This window comes from Acipenser ruthenus, chromosome 7 (genome assembly GCF_902713425.1).
Source record: "Acipenser ruthenus chromosome 7, fAciRut3.2 maternal haplotype, whole genome shotgun sequence".
In the NCBI taxonomy this organism is placed as follows: Eukaryota; Metazoa; Chordata; class Actinopteri; order Acipenseriformes; family Acipenseridae; genus Acipenser; species Acipenser ruthenus.
The window spans coordinates 22,310,838-22,325,350 of NC_081195.1; the positions used below are offsets into that span (position 1 = coordinate 22,310,838).

At 45.5% G+C, this 14,513-nt stretch overlaps 2 protein-coding genes across 2 annotated transcripts in view; both read left to right on the plus strand.

The window, feature by feature from the left end:
• The window catches only part of LOC117415931 (pleckstrin homology domain-containing family G member 2-like), a 34,319-nt gene extending 30,284 nt beyond the window's left edge, over window positions 1-4,035 (plus strand). The window contains exon 5 of the mRNA XM_059026640.1: window positions 52-4,035. Within this exon, the coding sequence (XP_058882623.1) occupies window positions 52-1,885 (1,834 nt within the window). The 3' untranslated portion in view covers window positions 1,886-4,035. The remainder of the gene's footprint in view (window positions 1-51) is intronic.
• Window positions 4,036-7,562: 3,527 nt separating this feature from the next.
• LOC117416029 (neuroglobin-like) lies at window positions 7,563-13,528 on the plus strand. The gene is made up of 5 exons (XM_034027045.2): window positions 7,563-8,422; window positions 11,056-11,163; window positions 11,484-11,604; window positions 12,780-12,860; window positions 13,365-13,528. Exons 1-5 carry the CDS (start codon window positions 8,196-8,198, stop codon window positions 13,506-13,508), a joined length of 681 nt encoding a protein of 226 aa, XP_033882936.2. The 5' UTR covers window positions 7,563-8,195; the 3' UTR covers window positions 13,509-13,528.
• The last annotated feature ends 985 nt before the right edge of the window (window positions 13,529-14,513 follow it).

Below are 14,513 nucleotides of genomic sequence, written 5' to 3' on the forward strand. Positions count from 1 at the left end.
AACCTGTTATTGTCGATTTAACAGCGGCTTGCTGTCTCTCTTCTCCTTCAGGTTGCAGCCCTCCTCTCCCTGTTTTAAGGAGTCCCTGGATCACCAAACACCAGCGGACAGGAGGCGATCAAACCCCCAGCATTCCCAACAGAATTCTTGCAACTTCCAAAATTCCCCGCCTCCTCTGAGAAAACCGGACTGCATCCCATCCTCGACCAGACAGGAAGGGAAGACCTCCTCCTCCTCCTCCTCTCTCAAACTCGGCCTGAGAACTCGGACTCCCTCTCCCATCCGCAAAATCCCGTCTCCTTCCATCTCCGCCGCTCTCTCCAAATCCGTCGCTGCTTCCTGCATCAGCCAGACCATCAGCCAGAGCCTGGCCAAAAGGAACGGGCGCCTCCAGTCTTCCCTCTCGCAGGACTCCGAGCTGCCCCAGCCACCCAGCATGCCCTTGCCTCCGCTCTCCGGGTCCGTCCTGAGGTTCCGATCCCCGTCTCCCGGACGGAAATCCCCTTTGGGTCCGGCTTATCCGAACAGGCAGTCCCTGGGCCGTTCTGTTCCCGGTTTGACTGAGAAAGCCGACCGACTCGGCTCCACCGCGCCACACCTTCTCCACCCTTCCAGCGCTGCTTCAGGCCCCGCCCCCATGATCTCCCCACCCCCCTTCCGTAGCCACAGATCCGTGTCCCCTACTGTGCCAGTTAGCCTCTACCAGACTTCCAAGGCTGGATCTAAAAGCTTTGACCTCTCACGCAATAACAATAACAATAATAATAATAATAATAATAATAATAATAATAATAATAATAATAATAGCAATACTGACAGCAATACTAAAACAGCCAACTTGGTTCAGATAGTGTGTTCTGTGGGTACTGTCAGATCTTCCTCTTCCTCTTCCTGTACTCCTAACCGCATCACCAGGCCCTTCTCTTCTGCATCGGAGCCAAGTTCAAGGGTCCAGTCTCCTTCTCCTGCAGGGCCTCGAATCTGCTCACCGCTGCCCATCCACCCAACCCAAGACAACTTGAAAGGCAAGCCGCCCCACCATCCTTCGAACCCCAAACCGACCCCCCGCTCCTTCACCCCTCTGTGCTTCGGCTCTCAGGACCGCTCAGGGTCGTCCACCCCCTGCTCCACGTCTCCTTGCACCAGCCCTCGAGTCACATCCCCGCCCCCCATCCCTCCTAGCGTTACCCAGTCCCTGCGCAGACCCAGGGGGAACAGCCTGCCCTTTATTAGCCTCAAAGATGGATGTGCCAGCCCCTTTCGTAGCAGTCGGAGGTCCTGGGGAGGAGGTGGTGGAAGTATGATGGGCAGCACGGACAGTATTGAGCAGGATTCGGGGCTGCCGTCCTCGGGGAGGGTGTACGGCAGCCCCCCTTCTTGTCTGAGTCCCGGCGCTACGTCTCCGGTGAGGTCTGTCAGTCGCAACAACAGCCTTGACGGTCTCAGCACTCAGGAGATTGCCACCCTCACTTGGCCGGCCGACCGAGAGCTTCAGACCAAGTACGGAACGGAGAAAGAGGACTGCTCTCTCGAAAAAGAGGAACCGCCAGAGCCGGAACTGGAGCCACCCAGCGGCACTTGCAGATCCAGCCTCGTGTGTCCCTACATGGGCGACCCCCAGCGTTTGCCCGTGGGTCTGACTGACCGATCCTGCACCCATTCCACAGGCTCCGGGGACCCGGCGCAGGATAACTGCAGAGGAGGGGGCCTGAAAACCAGCTACTCCACCACCGTCAACCTCCAGATAGGAGGCAGCGGGAGGATAGCTTCTTTCAGCATCGCTCAGGTCAGTCTCACTCAGACCCTGGCAGTGGTACCAGAGAGCCTGAGCGCAAGGAGGGTGAACGTTCATGGATACACTGTTGAGTCTTCAACAAACTGCTAGGGGGGGTTCAGGGACTGGGTGAAGCAGCAGGGCTAGTGTGAGTTTGTAACCCTGCTCAAACTCCTGGCTCCTGATCATTTCAATATTAATAATAATAGACTTCATTGAGGGGAGCTCTGAACCCCAGGACTGGGTGCAGTAGCAGCAGCAGCAGGGCTAGTGTGAGTTTCTAACCCGCTCAAACTCCTGGCTCCTGATCATTTCAATATTAATAAAAAGACTTAATTGAGGGGAGTTCTGAACCCCAGGACTGGGTGCAGCAGCAGCAGGATTAGCGTGAGTTTCTAAGGTGGTGACTTTAAAGTAAGTGACAGGACTTTGAGAATACCCTCCTGCTGTGCCCCAACCCTATACCCTGTTTCCGTTACTCAATCATGAACGAGGAAGTCGAACACAAAGCACTTCAAAACGTTCTGGTAATACTTTCATCACTTACTGTTGCTTGCGTGGTGCAGTCTCCTTTGTCTTTGCATTTTTAAAAGATTTCTGCACAAGAAGACGACATTGCAAGTATCACAATTACCATATCATGAACTCTGTGCCCTGGGCAAGTTTTAAATTGACAAGCTGTTGCATGGTACAAGAATTGCTTTGCTTTGGCACGTGCAGCTGACTTCAGTCTGACAGTATATGGATTTTATTTAAATTGTAAAGGTACATGAATTAAATACATGTTTTAGGAATAAAATCATTCCATGTACTCTTTCTGTACAAACATTAAAAAATGCTACTTTTTTATGTACCTTATACCCATAACACATAGCGACATCTGGTGGCTGTTTCCAGAAATTACACCTTTGAAAGGGAATTGCTTTGTTTCTTTAAAAGGAATGTCATGTACTGATTTTTTTTTTCTCTTTTTGCCCACAAGTATTTGTTGATTTTTTGACACAGTTTCAAACCAGACAAGATACTTGTTGTGTTGCTTGTTTTTTGTTTTTTTGTTTTTTCAAGTTCGGTTTAGACAAAAACTGTTTGTGGAATCTGTCGTTGAAATGATGCTCCACATGTATACCTTGTGCCTTTAGCAAGTAAAAGAGAAAAAAAGACAATTATACTCATGACCAAAATGAATAAGAGCCCTGAAGGGTATTGAAACTCATCTGTACAGCAATGGCCAAACTTTTGCATAAACTAGAATTTTAGGGTTGAGACATCATTTTTTTAAAAATAAATATATGAACATAATTTAGATATTTTATTTAACATCATGTAATCAAAGAAGCTACAAAATTATATTGCAAAAGTCTACCGGACACCATACTAGTAGAACAGTATTTTACGTTATATATTGAAATGTCGCAGCTTTCCATTAAGTATATAGAAAGCAACACAGCGGTGTGTAATTCAATATGTTAACGTAACATTATTCAGCAGGTTTCATTCGATTTTATGAAGCAAAATTAGTTCATTCTACAAAGTGATGCAAAACTTTTGGCCAGAGCTGTAGAAGAAATGGGACCAAAGACAATTTCACAGGCACAGAGGAAGGACTGCTTATCAAACTCAGGCTTTATTGGTGTGGTCAAAGAACAATCAAAGGGGAAAAAATATGTATCCTCCATAAAAAGAAGAGTGTACACTCTGGATTACTATTACTGGGACCAAAGTTCAAATCATTCAGGCGTAAAAGCAATTAATTCTGTACAATCAGGGACAAACCACACACCAAACCAAGATACAACATTATTATTATTATTATTATTATTATTATTATTATAACTGTTATTATGAATGTTATGTGTGTTTGTTTTTAGTATCACAAGGCACTGTCTCACTTAGATATACAATTTTTTTTAAAAATATGAACATAAATGAAAACTTTTTAGGCTGTATAAAGAGGTAAACATTAAGTTGTTGTTGTTGTTATGTAATATTTTGGGTATTTAAATTGATTTCTATCATGTATTATTTGAAAGGGGTGCATGACATGTGGAGCACACCAGCCTGCAATTCAAAATAGGGCAGTGCTATGGTGTGTTTATGGCGTGTTTGGCATGTTTGTAGCGTGTTTATGACATGTTTATGGCATGTTTGTAGCATGTTTATTGTGCAGTAAGATCGAAAAGGTTTATGCCCCCAGTGCATCATGCTTCCTGAGTCATGTGTTCCATTTATTCTTACAAGCTATTAAAATATTTGCAAACAAGTCTTTTTGGGGGTTGGGTTGGTGGTGTGGTGTTGTGTGGGTGTGGGGGTGGGGGTTGGGTTAGGTTGGGTTGGAGTTGGGGTGGTTGGGGATGGGGGTGTGGGGTTGGTGGGGGTGCGGGTTGGGGGTGTGGGTTTGGTGGGGGTAGGGGTTGGGGGTGTGGTGTTCAAGTTAATAAAGTAGCAAGTTAATAAAGTGTCTAGATATTTATATGGCGAGGGCAATAAAAATATAATAAAGACCTTTTCACAGTAGCCCATTATGCCCTATGTGTGGCAGGGTCCGGTTTGAATAAGTCTGCAGTAATCAAAATCTTATGGAAAGAGTCCAAGCAGGCAGGTAGCACTTCTTAAAGAGGGGTCAAACAGGAGAGAAGAAACCACTATTATTTATTATTATTATTATTATTATTATTATTATTATTATTATTATTATTATTATTAACATCACAAAACCACAGATACTAAAATTTGATATCTGAATAATTTCAATGCTATTACTGTATTAGTAGAAATGCATTAATTAGTAGAACATACAGGTTTTGGATATTTGATGTTAAATGTGTGTGTGTGTGTGTTAACAAAACACAACCACCTTTTGTTTCCCTTAGCTAGGTTCATACAGCATTTGCATTTGTCCCTCTTAGAATCTGGCATGTCATTTGCATGTGAAAAGCGAGGCTCGGAGGTCCTGCTGCCACATGTGGGTGTTTCATGAGCTTTGACAGACGGAACAGTCTTTCATGTGGCCGCAAAGTGCCACGTAACCGCGCTGTCTCCTTTCCAGACACAAACGAACCTTGATCAGCGTGTTAGTGATCCATGTCCTTGAGATCTGCTATTCTTGCTATTTTCTACTGCCTCCCAAGAGAATCAGGATACTCCTCAATCACTAGAAATACTTAAGGAAGAAGAAAAGTCACTGATAAACTGATAACTCGCTGTTTTAATAATTAGCTGCAACGTTTAGGCTTCCTCCCTCTTCAGATAGCATGGTAGAAATAGCCAGGCAGAGTGATGCTGCTGTTTCAGTTTGAAATCTGCTCAGTGACTTACAGGTGAATGTTCTAAGAACACTGAGGAGTTCCAATCCTAAAATGATGCATCAGAAGTTCTTCTAGAGCTAACTCCCCTAATCATGCTACTTATGTAATGCTTGATCATTGTGTTTTGAATTGCAATTCGTGGGTGGAGTTGTACATCCAAAGTCAGCACAGTGATAGAAATGTGAGCCTGGGTTTGAACCAGGACCCTCCCGGTAGCAAGCCCAATTATTTAACCACTGGACCACCAAGCCTGTCCAATTATTTTCCCCCATACTGCTGCTCAGGAGAACTGAAGATCCAGCTTCCTCTTCTACACCCAGGAACTCGGGAGCGAGCTACCAGCCTCTGGAGGACAAAGACCGGTCCGCTTGAGCTCACTGGGCGCCTGGCCCGTGGGGTCCGCTGTAGCACGATGAGGAGAAACAGTCCCTGCTGGTTTTGCCACCCTAACCCACAGGAGCACCCAGGCCAATGAGACACTCCCTGTGTAATCCCCAGCAAAGACCAGCCACTTTACACAGCCAGGATGTGAACCTGTGCTTCATGACTCACCCTGCGCACCACGCGGAGGGTGAGCCACTCCACAACCAATTTCCTGCAAACAAGGCATCAAAACTGAGGACATTCTTTACCCTAATGTAGCAGCAAGCACCCTGTATTTAAATGAATGTTTGCTAGGACAGATGTTTCTCTCAAAACTGCAGATCCCTTTGTGGCGACTGGAAGAGAAAAACTGCTTTGTGGGCTACAAAGAATAATATTGAGATGTTTCCTCATGTGCTGCGCATGCAGTTGATGACCATTGTTTTATTAATAGTTTATTAATTAGCTTGAATTAAAGCCGTGTGGGATTGATCCCGGCCGCTGCCGTCTCTCTCGCTTCGGTTAACTTTAAAAGCTGCCTTAACGCCACGTTGTGTTTTGTTTCTGCATTTTTTTTATTTTCATTTGTAAGCACGCTGACAATCCAGACCACGCGGTGTTTGTCTTTTATCTTTGGTACAATTATTATTATTATTATTATTATTATTATTATTATTATTAAGTACAAGTTATAAAGGGATGGGATTACCATGAAGGGAAAAAAACAAATGCATTACCGTGCAGTCCATTAAACATCAAAGGTTAAAAACCCATGCTTTTTTTTTTTTTTTGGCTTTTAACGAACGTTTGATATAAAATATTCCAACTTCAAAGGGTTTCCCCTTTATACAAAAAAAAAGTGTGAAAGTGTGCTCCTTCCAGTCCAGGGCAGGCTTGAGGCATAGAGACTGAACTGCTTCCTCCCTCCCTCCCTCACCTCCCTAAGAGAAAGGGTGCTCCCTCCAGCCCAGGGCAGACTTGAGGCATGCAGACTGAACTACTCCCTCCCTCACCCCCTAAGAGAATGGGTGCTCCCTCCAATCCAGGGCAGGCTTGAGGCATGAAGACTGAACTGCTCCCTCCCTCCCTCACCTCCCTAAGAGAAAGGGTGCTCCCTCCAGTCCATGGCATGCTTGAGGCATGGACACTGAACTGCGCACTCACCTCCCTAAGAGAAAGGGTGCTCCCTCCAGTCCAGGGCAGGCTTGAGGCATGAAGACTGAACTGCTCCCTCCCTCCCTCACCTCCCTAAGAGAAAGGGTGCTCCCTCCAGTCCATGGCAGGCTTGAGGCATGGAGACCTGAACTGTGCACTCACCTCCCTAAGAGAAAGGGTGCTCCCTCCAGGGCAGGCTTGAGGCATGGAGACTGAACTGCGCCCTCCCTCCCTCCCTCCCTCCCTCACCCTCCTCACCCCCTAAGAGAAAGGGTGCTCCCTCCAGTCCAGGGCAGACTTGAGGCATGGAGACTGAACTGCGCCCTCCCTCACTCACCTCTCTCACCCCCTAAGAGAAAGGGTGCTCCCTCCAGTCCAGGGCAGGCTTGAGGCATGGAGACTGAACTGCTCCCTCCCTCCCTCACCTCCCTCACCTCCCTCACCCCCTAAGAGAAAGGGTGCTCCCTCCAGTCCAGGGCAGGCTTGAGGCATGGAGACTGAACTGCTCCCTCCCTCCCTCACCTCCCTCACCTCCCTCACCTCCCTCACCCCCTAAGAGAAAGGGTGCTCCCTCCAGTCCAGGGCAGGCTTGAGGCATGGAGACTGAACTGCTCCCTCCCTCCCTCACCTCCCTCACCCCCTAAGAGAAAGGGTGCTCCCTCCAGTCCAGGGCAGGCTTGATGTGCTTGTCATCTAGGTTTACAGTTGGTTTGGCACGTCATTTGAATCCACTGGGATTATAATGGGATCGGAGGGTCGAATGGGACTGCTTTCTTTCTATTGATTTGTGCTAGTTCCCATTGTTTGTCATTGATATCTTTTTTTTATACACCTACCTGCATGAAAACCTCTGGGTGTGAGAATTTCAATTTCCGCTTAGTAATCTTGAGAGAATAAAAAAAAAAAAAAAAAAAGTGCCGTCTCTTAAATAAGCACAATTACACTGTTGGTTCTAGTTTAATACACTTTGAATATGAATTAATTAGATCTCAGTTAGGAGCGTCTCCAATATACAGCGTAGGACCCGCGGTGTCACCGCTGGAGACGCCCCGAACACAATTCACACAGCAATGTTTAAAAGCGAGCGCACAGGATAGTTGAAATGTATTTCTTTCCATCGGTTCCAGCTGCGACAGGCGTGTTACACACCGCAGTGCAGATTATTGAATTAACACCTGTTTCGTTTAACAGGGAAAAAGTCTTTTTCCGTTTGCATTGTAGCTGTGTATAGTGTTATCACTAGCGGTACCGTTGCGCAATGTTTTTTTTTTCACTTTAATGTTAGTTTAACGTGTTCGTACGTCTGCCTTAACTAAAGCAGCCCCTCTTAGAATTGCGAGCTAACAGTTTAAATGTAAGTTGAATTGCATCACGATAATAATAAACTGGCCTAGCCTATTGCAACCCGATTGCAAATACTGTTTAGCCTTCACGTGCAGGCTGTTTACGGTAGCGATATTCTGTTGCGTAAATATATATTTGTATAAAATGTATTTTAATAATTTGGCAGCACAACAGATTCTTGGTGCCCTGAGACTTTGAGGTTTTTTTTTTTTATCGGGTTCTGCTGTCAAGTTCTTGGGGTTTTGGGGTTGTTGATGATGGGCTGTGCGCTATGTGGGCCCGGGGTGAACCACGGGGCCAGAACCGCCCCAGAAGCGAACGAATCCGGAGTGGAATCCGGATCAGGCAGAGGTACTGGAACCGGGGCCTGGCTGAAATCGGAGCCGCTCCCCCTTTCCGAAGCACAAAAGGGGTTAATCAGAGAATCTTGGAAAATCCTTCACGAGGACATAGCGAGAGTGGGGATTATCATGTTTATCAGGTAAGAAAACGCGTTTAAAATAACGTGACAGGTTGTTATTATTTTTTTTAATCACAGTATTACAAATGCTTGGATACGGGGAATGAGAGTATAAACACATGTCAATAGTTTTATATAAACATGACATTATTGTATGTCTTAATACCAGTACAAATTCTATGAACAGTATATAAAAAACATTTATTTCTTACTTTCTTTCTTTCTTTATTTAACATGCAAGGTCACTTTAAACCACAGCTCCGAACGCAAAGGAAATTATTCTGGAGGTCTCTGGAGCGCGTGTAACCCTTTACACCCAACCCCCCTGCTTCGCCTCTAGACGGGCGCTGCATAATCTATTGAGTGGTTATCAACCCTGGTCCTGCGTGGGGGACCCCCTGTGTCTCTCAATTACTTCACTAGACCCTGAATTGAACTGATAATTTGCTTAGACATTAATTGTTTTCAGCTCTTAAACAATTGCAGAGTTCAATGAGCGGTAACATTTTATAAGTAATAACTCTGCAACTGTTTAAGAGCTGCAAACAATTACACATGTCTAATTCAGAAAATGATTGAAGGGTCTAGTTAAATAATTGATATCTCGGTTGGAATGAAAACCAGCAGACACAGGGGGTCCCCAGGACCGGGTTTGAGAAGCTAATGAAAGCAGTGGTTTGGAGCACAGGCGCAGCGTAGCCACTGCCAGTACAGCTGTGCTTGATGAATAAAGAGGCTGCTCAGTTCAGCGATCACAGGACGAAGCCAGGTCTTGAATTGTAGTAATAATAATAATAATAATAATGATAACTGTAGGTGTGTGACAAACGCGGGGTTGAAATAGGACGAGTATTAATGAGGTGCAGTCACCTGCTGATTGCAAAACATCTATACAGCTCTGCAGTGTGGAGTTCTCTTTCCTATAGACCTCTCTATACAGCTCTGCAGTGTGGAGTTCTCTTTCCTATAGACCTCTATACAGCTCTGCAGTGTGGAGTTCTCTTTCCTATAGACCTCTATACAGCTCTGCAGTGTGGAGTTCTCTTTCCTATAGACCTCTATACAGCTCTGCAGTGTGGAGTTCTCTTTCCTATAGACCTCTATACAGCTCTGCAGTGTGGAGCTCTCTTTCCTATAGACCTCTATACAGCTCTGCAGTGTGGAGTTCTCTTTCCTATAGACCTCTATACAGCTCTGCAGTGTGGAGTTCTCTTTCCTATAGACCTCTATACAGCTCTGCAGTGTGGAGTTCTCTTTCCTATAGACCTCTATACAGCTCTGCAGTGTGGAGTTCTCTTTCCTATAGACCTCTATACAGCTCTGCAGTGTGGAGTTCTCTTTCCTATAGACCTCTATACAGCTCTGCAGTGTGGAGTTCTCTTTCCTATAGACCTCTATACAGCTCTGCAGTGTGGAGTTCTCTTTCCTATAGACCTCTATACAGCTCTGCAGTGTGGAGTTCTCTTTCCTATAGACCTCTATACAGCTCTGCAGTGTGGAGTTCTCTTTCCTATAGACCTCTATACAGCTCTGCAGTGTGGAGTTCTCTTTCCTATAGACCTCTATACAGTTCTGCAGTGTGGAGTTCTCTTTCCTATAGACCTCTATACAGCTCTGCAGTGTGGAGTGGAGTTCTCTTTCCTATAGACCTCTATACAGCTCTGCAGTGTGGAGTGGAGTTCTCTTTCCTATAGACCTCTATACAGCTCTGCAGTGTGGAGTGGAGTTCTCTTTCCTATAGACCTCTATACAGCTCTGCAGTGTGGAGTGGAGTTCTCTTTCCTATAGACCTCTATACAGCTCTGCAGTGCTGAGTGGAGTTACTTGTTTTTGTGCTAGAGAGCTCTGCAGTTTGTAAGGTCGTGACAGAGAAGTTTTTTGGCCAGACATCACGCAGCTTTGCACTGTCAAGCTGCAACTCCTTTCCTGTATATAAAGTACACAAGACACAATGTTTGCAATTGAGCGCTGCAGGCGTTACTATAAAAGGGGTTTGTTTTAAATTAGTTTTACAGATGAATAAATACATGTCTGGCTTCTTTGTTACTTACGACTCTCGTGCACTTTGCTGTAATCGCCTGTTGGACTTTTGTTTGAAATGTTTTATGAGCCTCGTATATATTAGTCTAGCTGGCGCTCCTGAGTATGTTCTGTACTTCCTCGGAGTTCTGAAGACATTCGTTTTGCCCCCCCCCCCCCCCCGTCATTCATCGTGATTTTAACAACATGTAGATTCTACGTTCGCCTCCATCCGTTCCTTAGGAATTCACTGTCACTAAAACATACCATATATATATATGACGTACACACACACACACACACACAACCTGCATACTAGTGCAGGGAGCAGGGACAGTGCTTGGAAATGAAATTATTATAAACAGTGTTGCTCGATGCCCTGCCGGATTTTAACTCCTGTCTGTCTGGGGGAAAAGAATGGCTAATAGACTTAAATGATTTAGTTTCGACATGATTCTGAGAGCTCTGTTGAAGTCAGAGTGGTGCTTTTAAACTTCAGAGTTTCAAAGCGAATCAAAGCTGATTTTTCCCAGCTCTGCCAAGACGTTAGTTAATGTGTTTTTTGGAGCTTGATCCTGCATGAAATAATAACAGCCCCCCCCCCCCCCCCGGTCTGCCTCTCTCCCCTCTGGCAGGCTGTTTGAGACCCACCCTGAGTGTAAGGACGTCTTCTTCATCTTTCGAGACATCGATGATCTTCAGGAGCTCAAGATGAGCAAGGAACTGCAGGCACACGGTCTCAGGTACGAGAAGCGCCGAGCCCTTTCATACCACTTTGTAGCTTTATTAAACGTATCTGTATTCTGTATTGTAGCTGTCAATAATCGTGATATCGGCTCTAACTCTCTCTCTCTCTCTCTCTCTCTCTCTCTCTCTCTGTCTGTCTGTCCCTCTCTCTCTCTGTCTGTCTGTCTGTCTCTCTCTCTCTCTCTCTCTCTGTCTGTCTGTCCCTCTCTCTCTCTCTGTCTGTCTGTCTCTCTCCTCTCTCTCTCTCTCTCTCTCTCTGTCTGTCTGTCCCTCTCTCTCTCTCTGTCTGTCTGTCTCTCTCCTCTCTCTCTCTCAGGGTGATGTCCTTCATTGAGAAGAGTGTAGCCCGTCTATCTCAGGAAGATAAGCTGGAGCAGATCGCGTTTGAGCTGGGCAGGAGCCACTGTCGCTACAGCGCACCCCCCAAATACTATGAGGTACCCCCGATGACACACATAAACAAAATCACACACGCACCTCTCTGTGCTTTACAATGCATCCCTATGCTTTACCAGACCTCTCTGTGCTTTACAATGCTTCCCTGTGCTTTACCAGACCTCTCTGTGCTTTACAATGCTTCTCTGTGCTTTACCAGACCTCTCTGTGCTTTACAATGCACCCCTATGCTTTACCACACCTCTCTGTGCTATATTACACTTTGGTGTACTTTTACTATGGGAAACATAAGGTTCAGAACATTTGAAAATAATTGCTGCTAAATGGAAACTTTGCAATACTTTTAGACAAACGAGACAAAACAAATGCCAGAAATGAATTGGCAGAAATGATCGCCAATAATAATATTTATTTTGAATTATTGCCTGGTGTTAATTGAGATTTTATATATATATATATATATATATATATATATATATATATATATATATATATACACAAATGTATACAAATGTTTACAGTTTGAATCACTAGTTGTCCAGTAAAGTATAATACAGCACAGTGAAAACATTGTAAAGTACAGAGAGGTCTGGTAAAGCATAGGGAAGCATTGTAAAGCACAGAGAGGTATGGTAAAGCATAGGGAAGCATTGTAAAGCACAGAGAGGTCTGGTAAAGCATAGGCAAGCATTGTAAAGCAGAGAGAGGTCTGGTAAAGCATAGGGAAGCATTGTAAAGCACAGAGAGGTATGGTAAAGCATAGGGATGCATTGTAAAGCACAGAGAGGTCTGGTAAAGCATAGGGAAGCATTGTAAAGCATAGAGAGGTCTGGTAAAGCATAGGGAAGCATTGTAAAGCACAGAGAGGTGTGGTAAAGCATAGGGAAGCATTGTAAAGCACAGAGAGGTCTGGTAAAGCATAGGGAAGCATTGGAAAGCACAGAGAGGTCTGGTAAAGCATAGGCAAGCATTGTAAAGCACAGAAAGGTCTGGTAAAGCATAGGGAAGCATTGTAAAGCACAGAGAGGTGTGGTAAAGCATAGGGAAGCATTGTAAAGCACAGAGAGGCCTGGTAAAGCATGTTAACAAACCATGGGAAAAGCATAATTACAGGGCAAATGTACCTATTTATAACTGAATGCTGGTGCAACGACATTATAAAACTCAGTAGAGCTCAGTAATTGCTTAGATTTTTTTTTTCTTGTGCCTGTTGCAGTATGTTGGGGTGCAGTTTATCAGTGTGGTGAAACCGATCGTAAAAGAAAACTGGACCCAGGAAGTGGAGGATTCCTGGAAGGTAAATGAGGAATAATCAAAGCGAAAAAGGGTCTGTGACAGATGCGCTGTGATGCAGCATTTGGCCATCAGAGGGCAGTGACGTCAACATTTAAGCTGAAGTGAAAACTTAGCAAAATGCACATCACCCCGTTGAATGAGAATAATGAAATGATAGAGGCTGGGGTCTCCAAAGATATCGAAAACACACACCATTACAATTCTAAAATGTATTTAAGTCTACCCGAGTTAAAAGTTGGAGTTTATTTATATCGGGATTGGTAACCCGCGAATGTTGGTTTGTCAGGTGGTGTACAGAGTGTGCAGTCTTCGGAGCGCAGGTTCGGCAGGGACTGTTTCTCCTTATCGCAGTACAGCGAACCCTACCGGGCTGGAGGCCAGTGAGCGCAAGCAGGGGGGCGCGGGGGTGGGGTAAATGAACTGGGCACACTAAATTTATAATTATTATTATTATTTTTTTTAAAACAGCTCTAATGTTGCTGTGCCTGTTTTGTGTTTGTTTCAGAGTCTGTTTTCGTATCTGACGGCGGTGATGAAAAGGGGCTACCATGAAGAGGAGAGGAAGGACGGAGTCAACAAAGCGAACTACGGGACCCAAGCGCCGTCCGTGCGGCCGGGGGCTACCGGCTCTGTGCAGAATGACGTATGAACGGCAATTCCTGCAGAGAAGGGGGGGTGGGTGTGAGGGGTGGGGGGGTGGAGATTCACAGTGGGGTTGCACTAGAAATCCGCGGATCCAGCCGCTTTTAAAAAGCTTTGCAGCCAGCTTGCGTTCTCGTTGCCCTTCTTGGTGCAGCGTCGCTGAAGACATAGCGGACCGAATAGACAGACGCTCTGCAAGTCCGGGCGGCGTTCCACCCTGCTGTGAAAGACAATGCCCGCAGCACCAAAACAGGTTGGGTTTCCAGCAGCAAGATGTGCTTTAGCGATCGGATGGTGCTCTGGACGATCAATGGGACAGGCAGATAAATGAGACCGCGCTTGGAGCCCTGTGTCCAGGTCTGGTCAGCGCAGCGCCTAAGGGACATCGTGGCCCCAGATAGTCCAACGAAGAGCAGCCAGACCAATCCCAGGGGCCGAGCTACAGAGACAGGCTGAAAGAACTTCATCTGTGTTTGAGTCTGAGACAAAGAAGAATCAAGCGGGACATGATTGGTCTGTAAAATATTAAAAGTAAAAATAATTAAATAAATAAATAAATATTAAAAGGGGTTGACAAAGTTAACCTGAGCCAAGACTGTAAAGAGCAGCACAGAAACCAGGACCAGAGGACACAGCAGTGTGGAAATGAAGTGGGGACAGAGGGTAGGAGCCCCAGAGTGGTGAGGGGATGGAATGGGTTACCTAGTCATGTTGTTGAAGGAGACTCTTCTTCACACAGAGTGGTGAGGGGATGGAATGGGTTACCTAGTCATGTTGTTGAAGGAGACTCTTCTTCACACAGAGAGTGCTGAGGGGATGGAATATGTTACCTAGTCATGTTGCTGAATCACTTGGATCATTTAAGACCTGACTTGGTAAGGTTCTGAGATCCATCAGCTGCTAGGAACCGGGCGAACGCTAATGGATCTCATAACTTTACCAAGTTCCTATCAATCGTAAACTTTCTTGTACTCTTGTGTCTAACTCTGCTCAGCTCAGGGGCTGATCTGTA

Bases quoted from the DNA above. Each gene is read 5' to 3' on its own strand.
- LOC117416029 (XM_034027045.2), top strand. From the start codon at position 8,196: ATGATGGGCTGTGCGCTATGTGGGCCCGGGGTGAACCACGGGGCCAGA. The intron at 8,423-11,055 runs GTAAGAAAACGC...CCCCTCTGGCAG, and splicing joins GGGATTATCATGTTTATCAG to GCTGTTTGAGACCCACCCTG. The intron at 11,605-12,779 runs GTACCCCCGATG...TGCCTGTTGCAG, and splicing joins CACCCCCCAAATACTATGAG to TATGTTGGGGTGCAGTTTAT.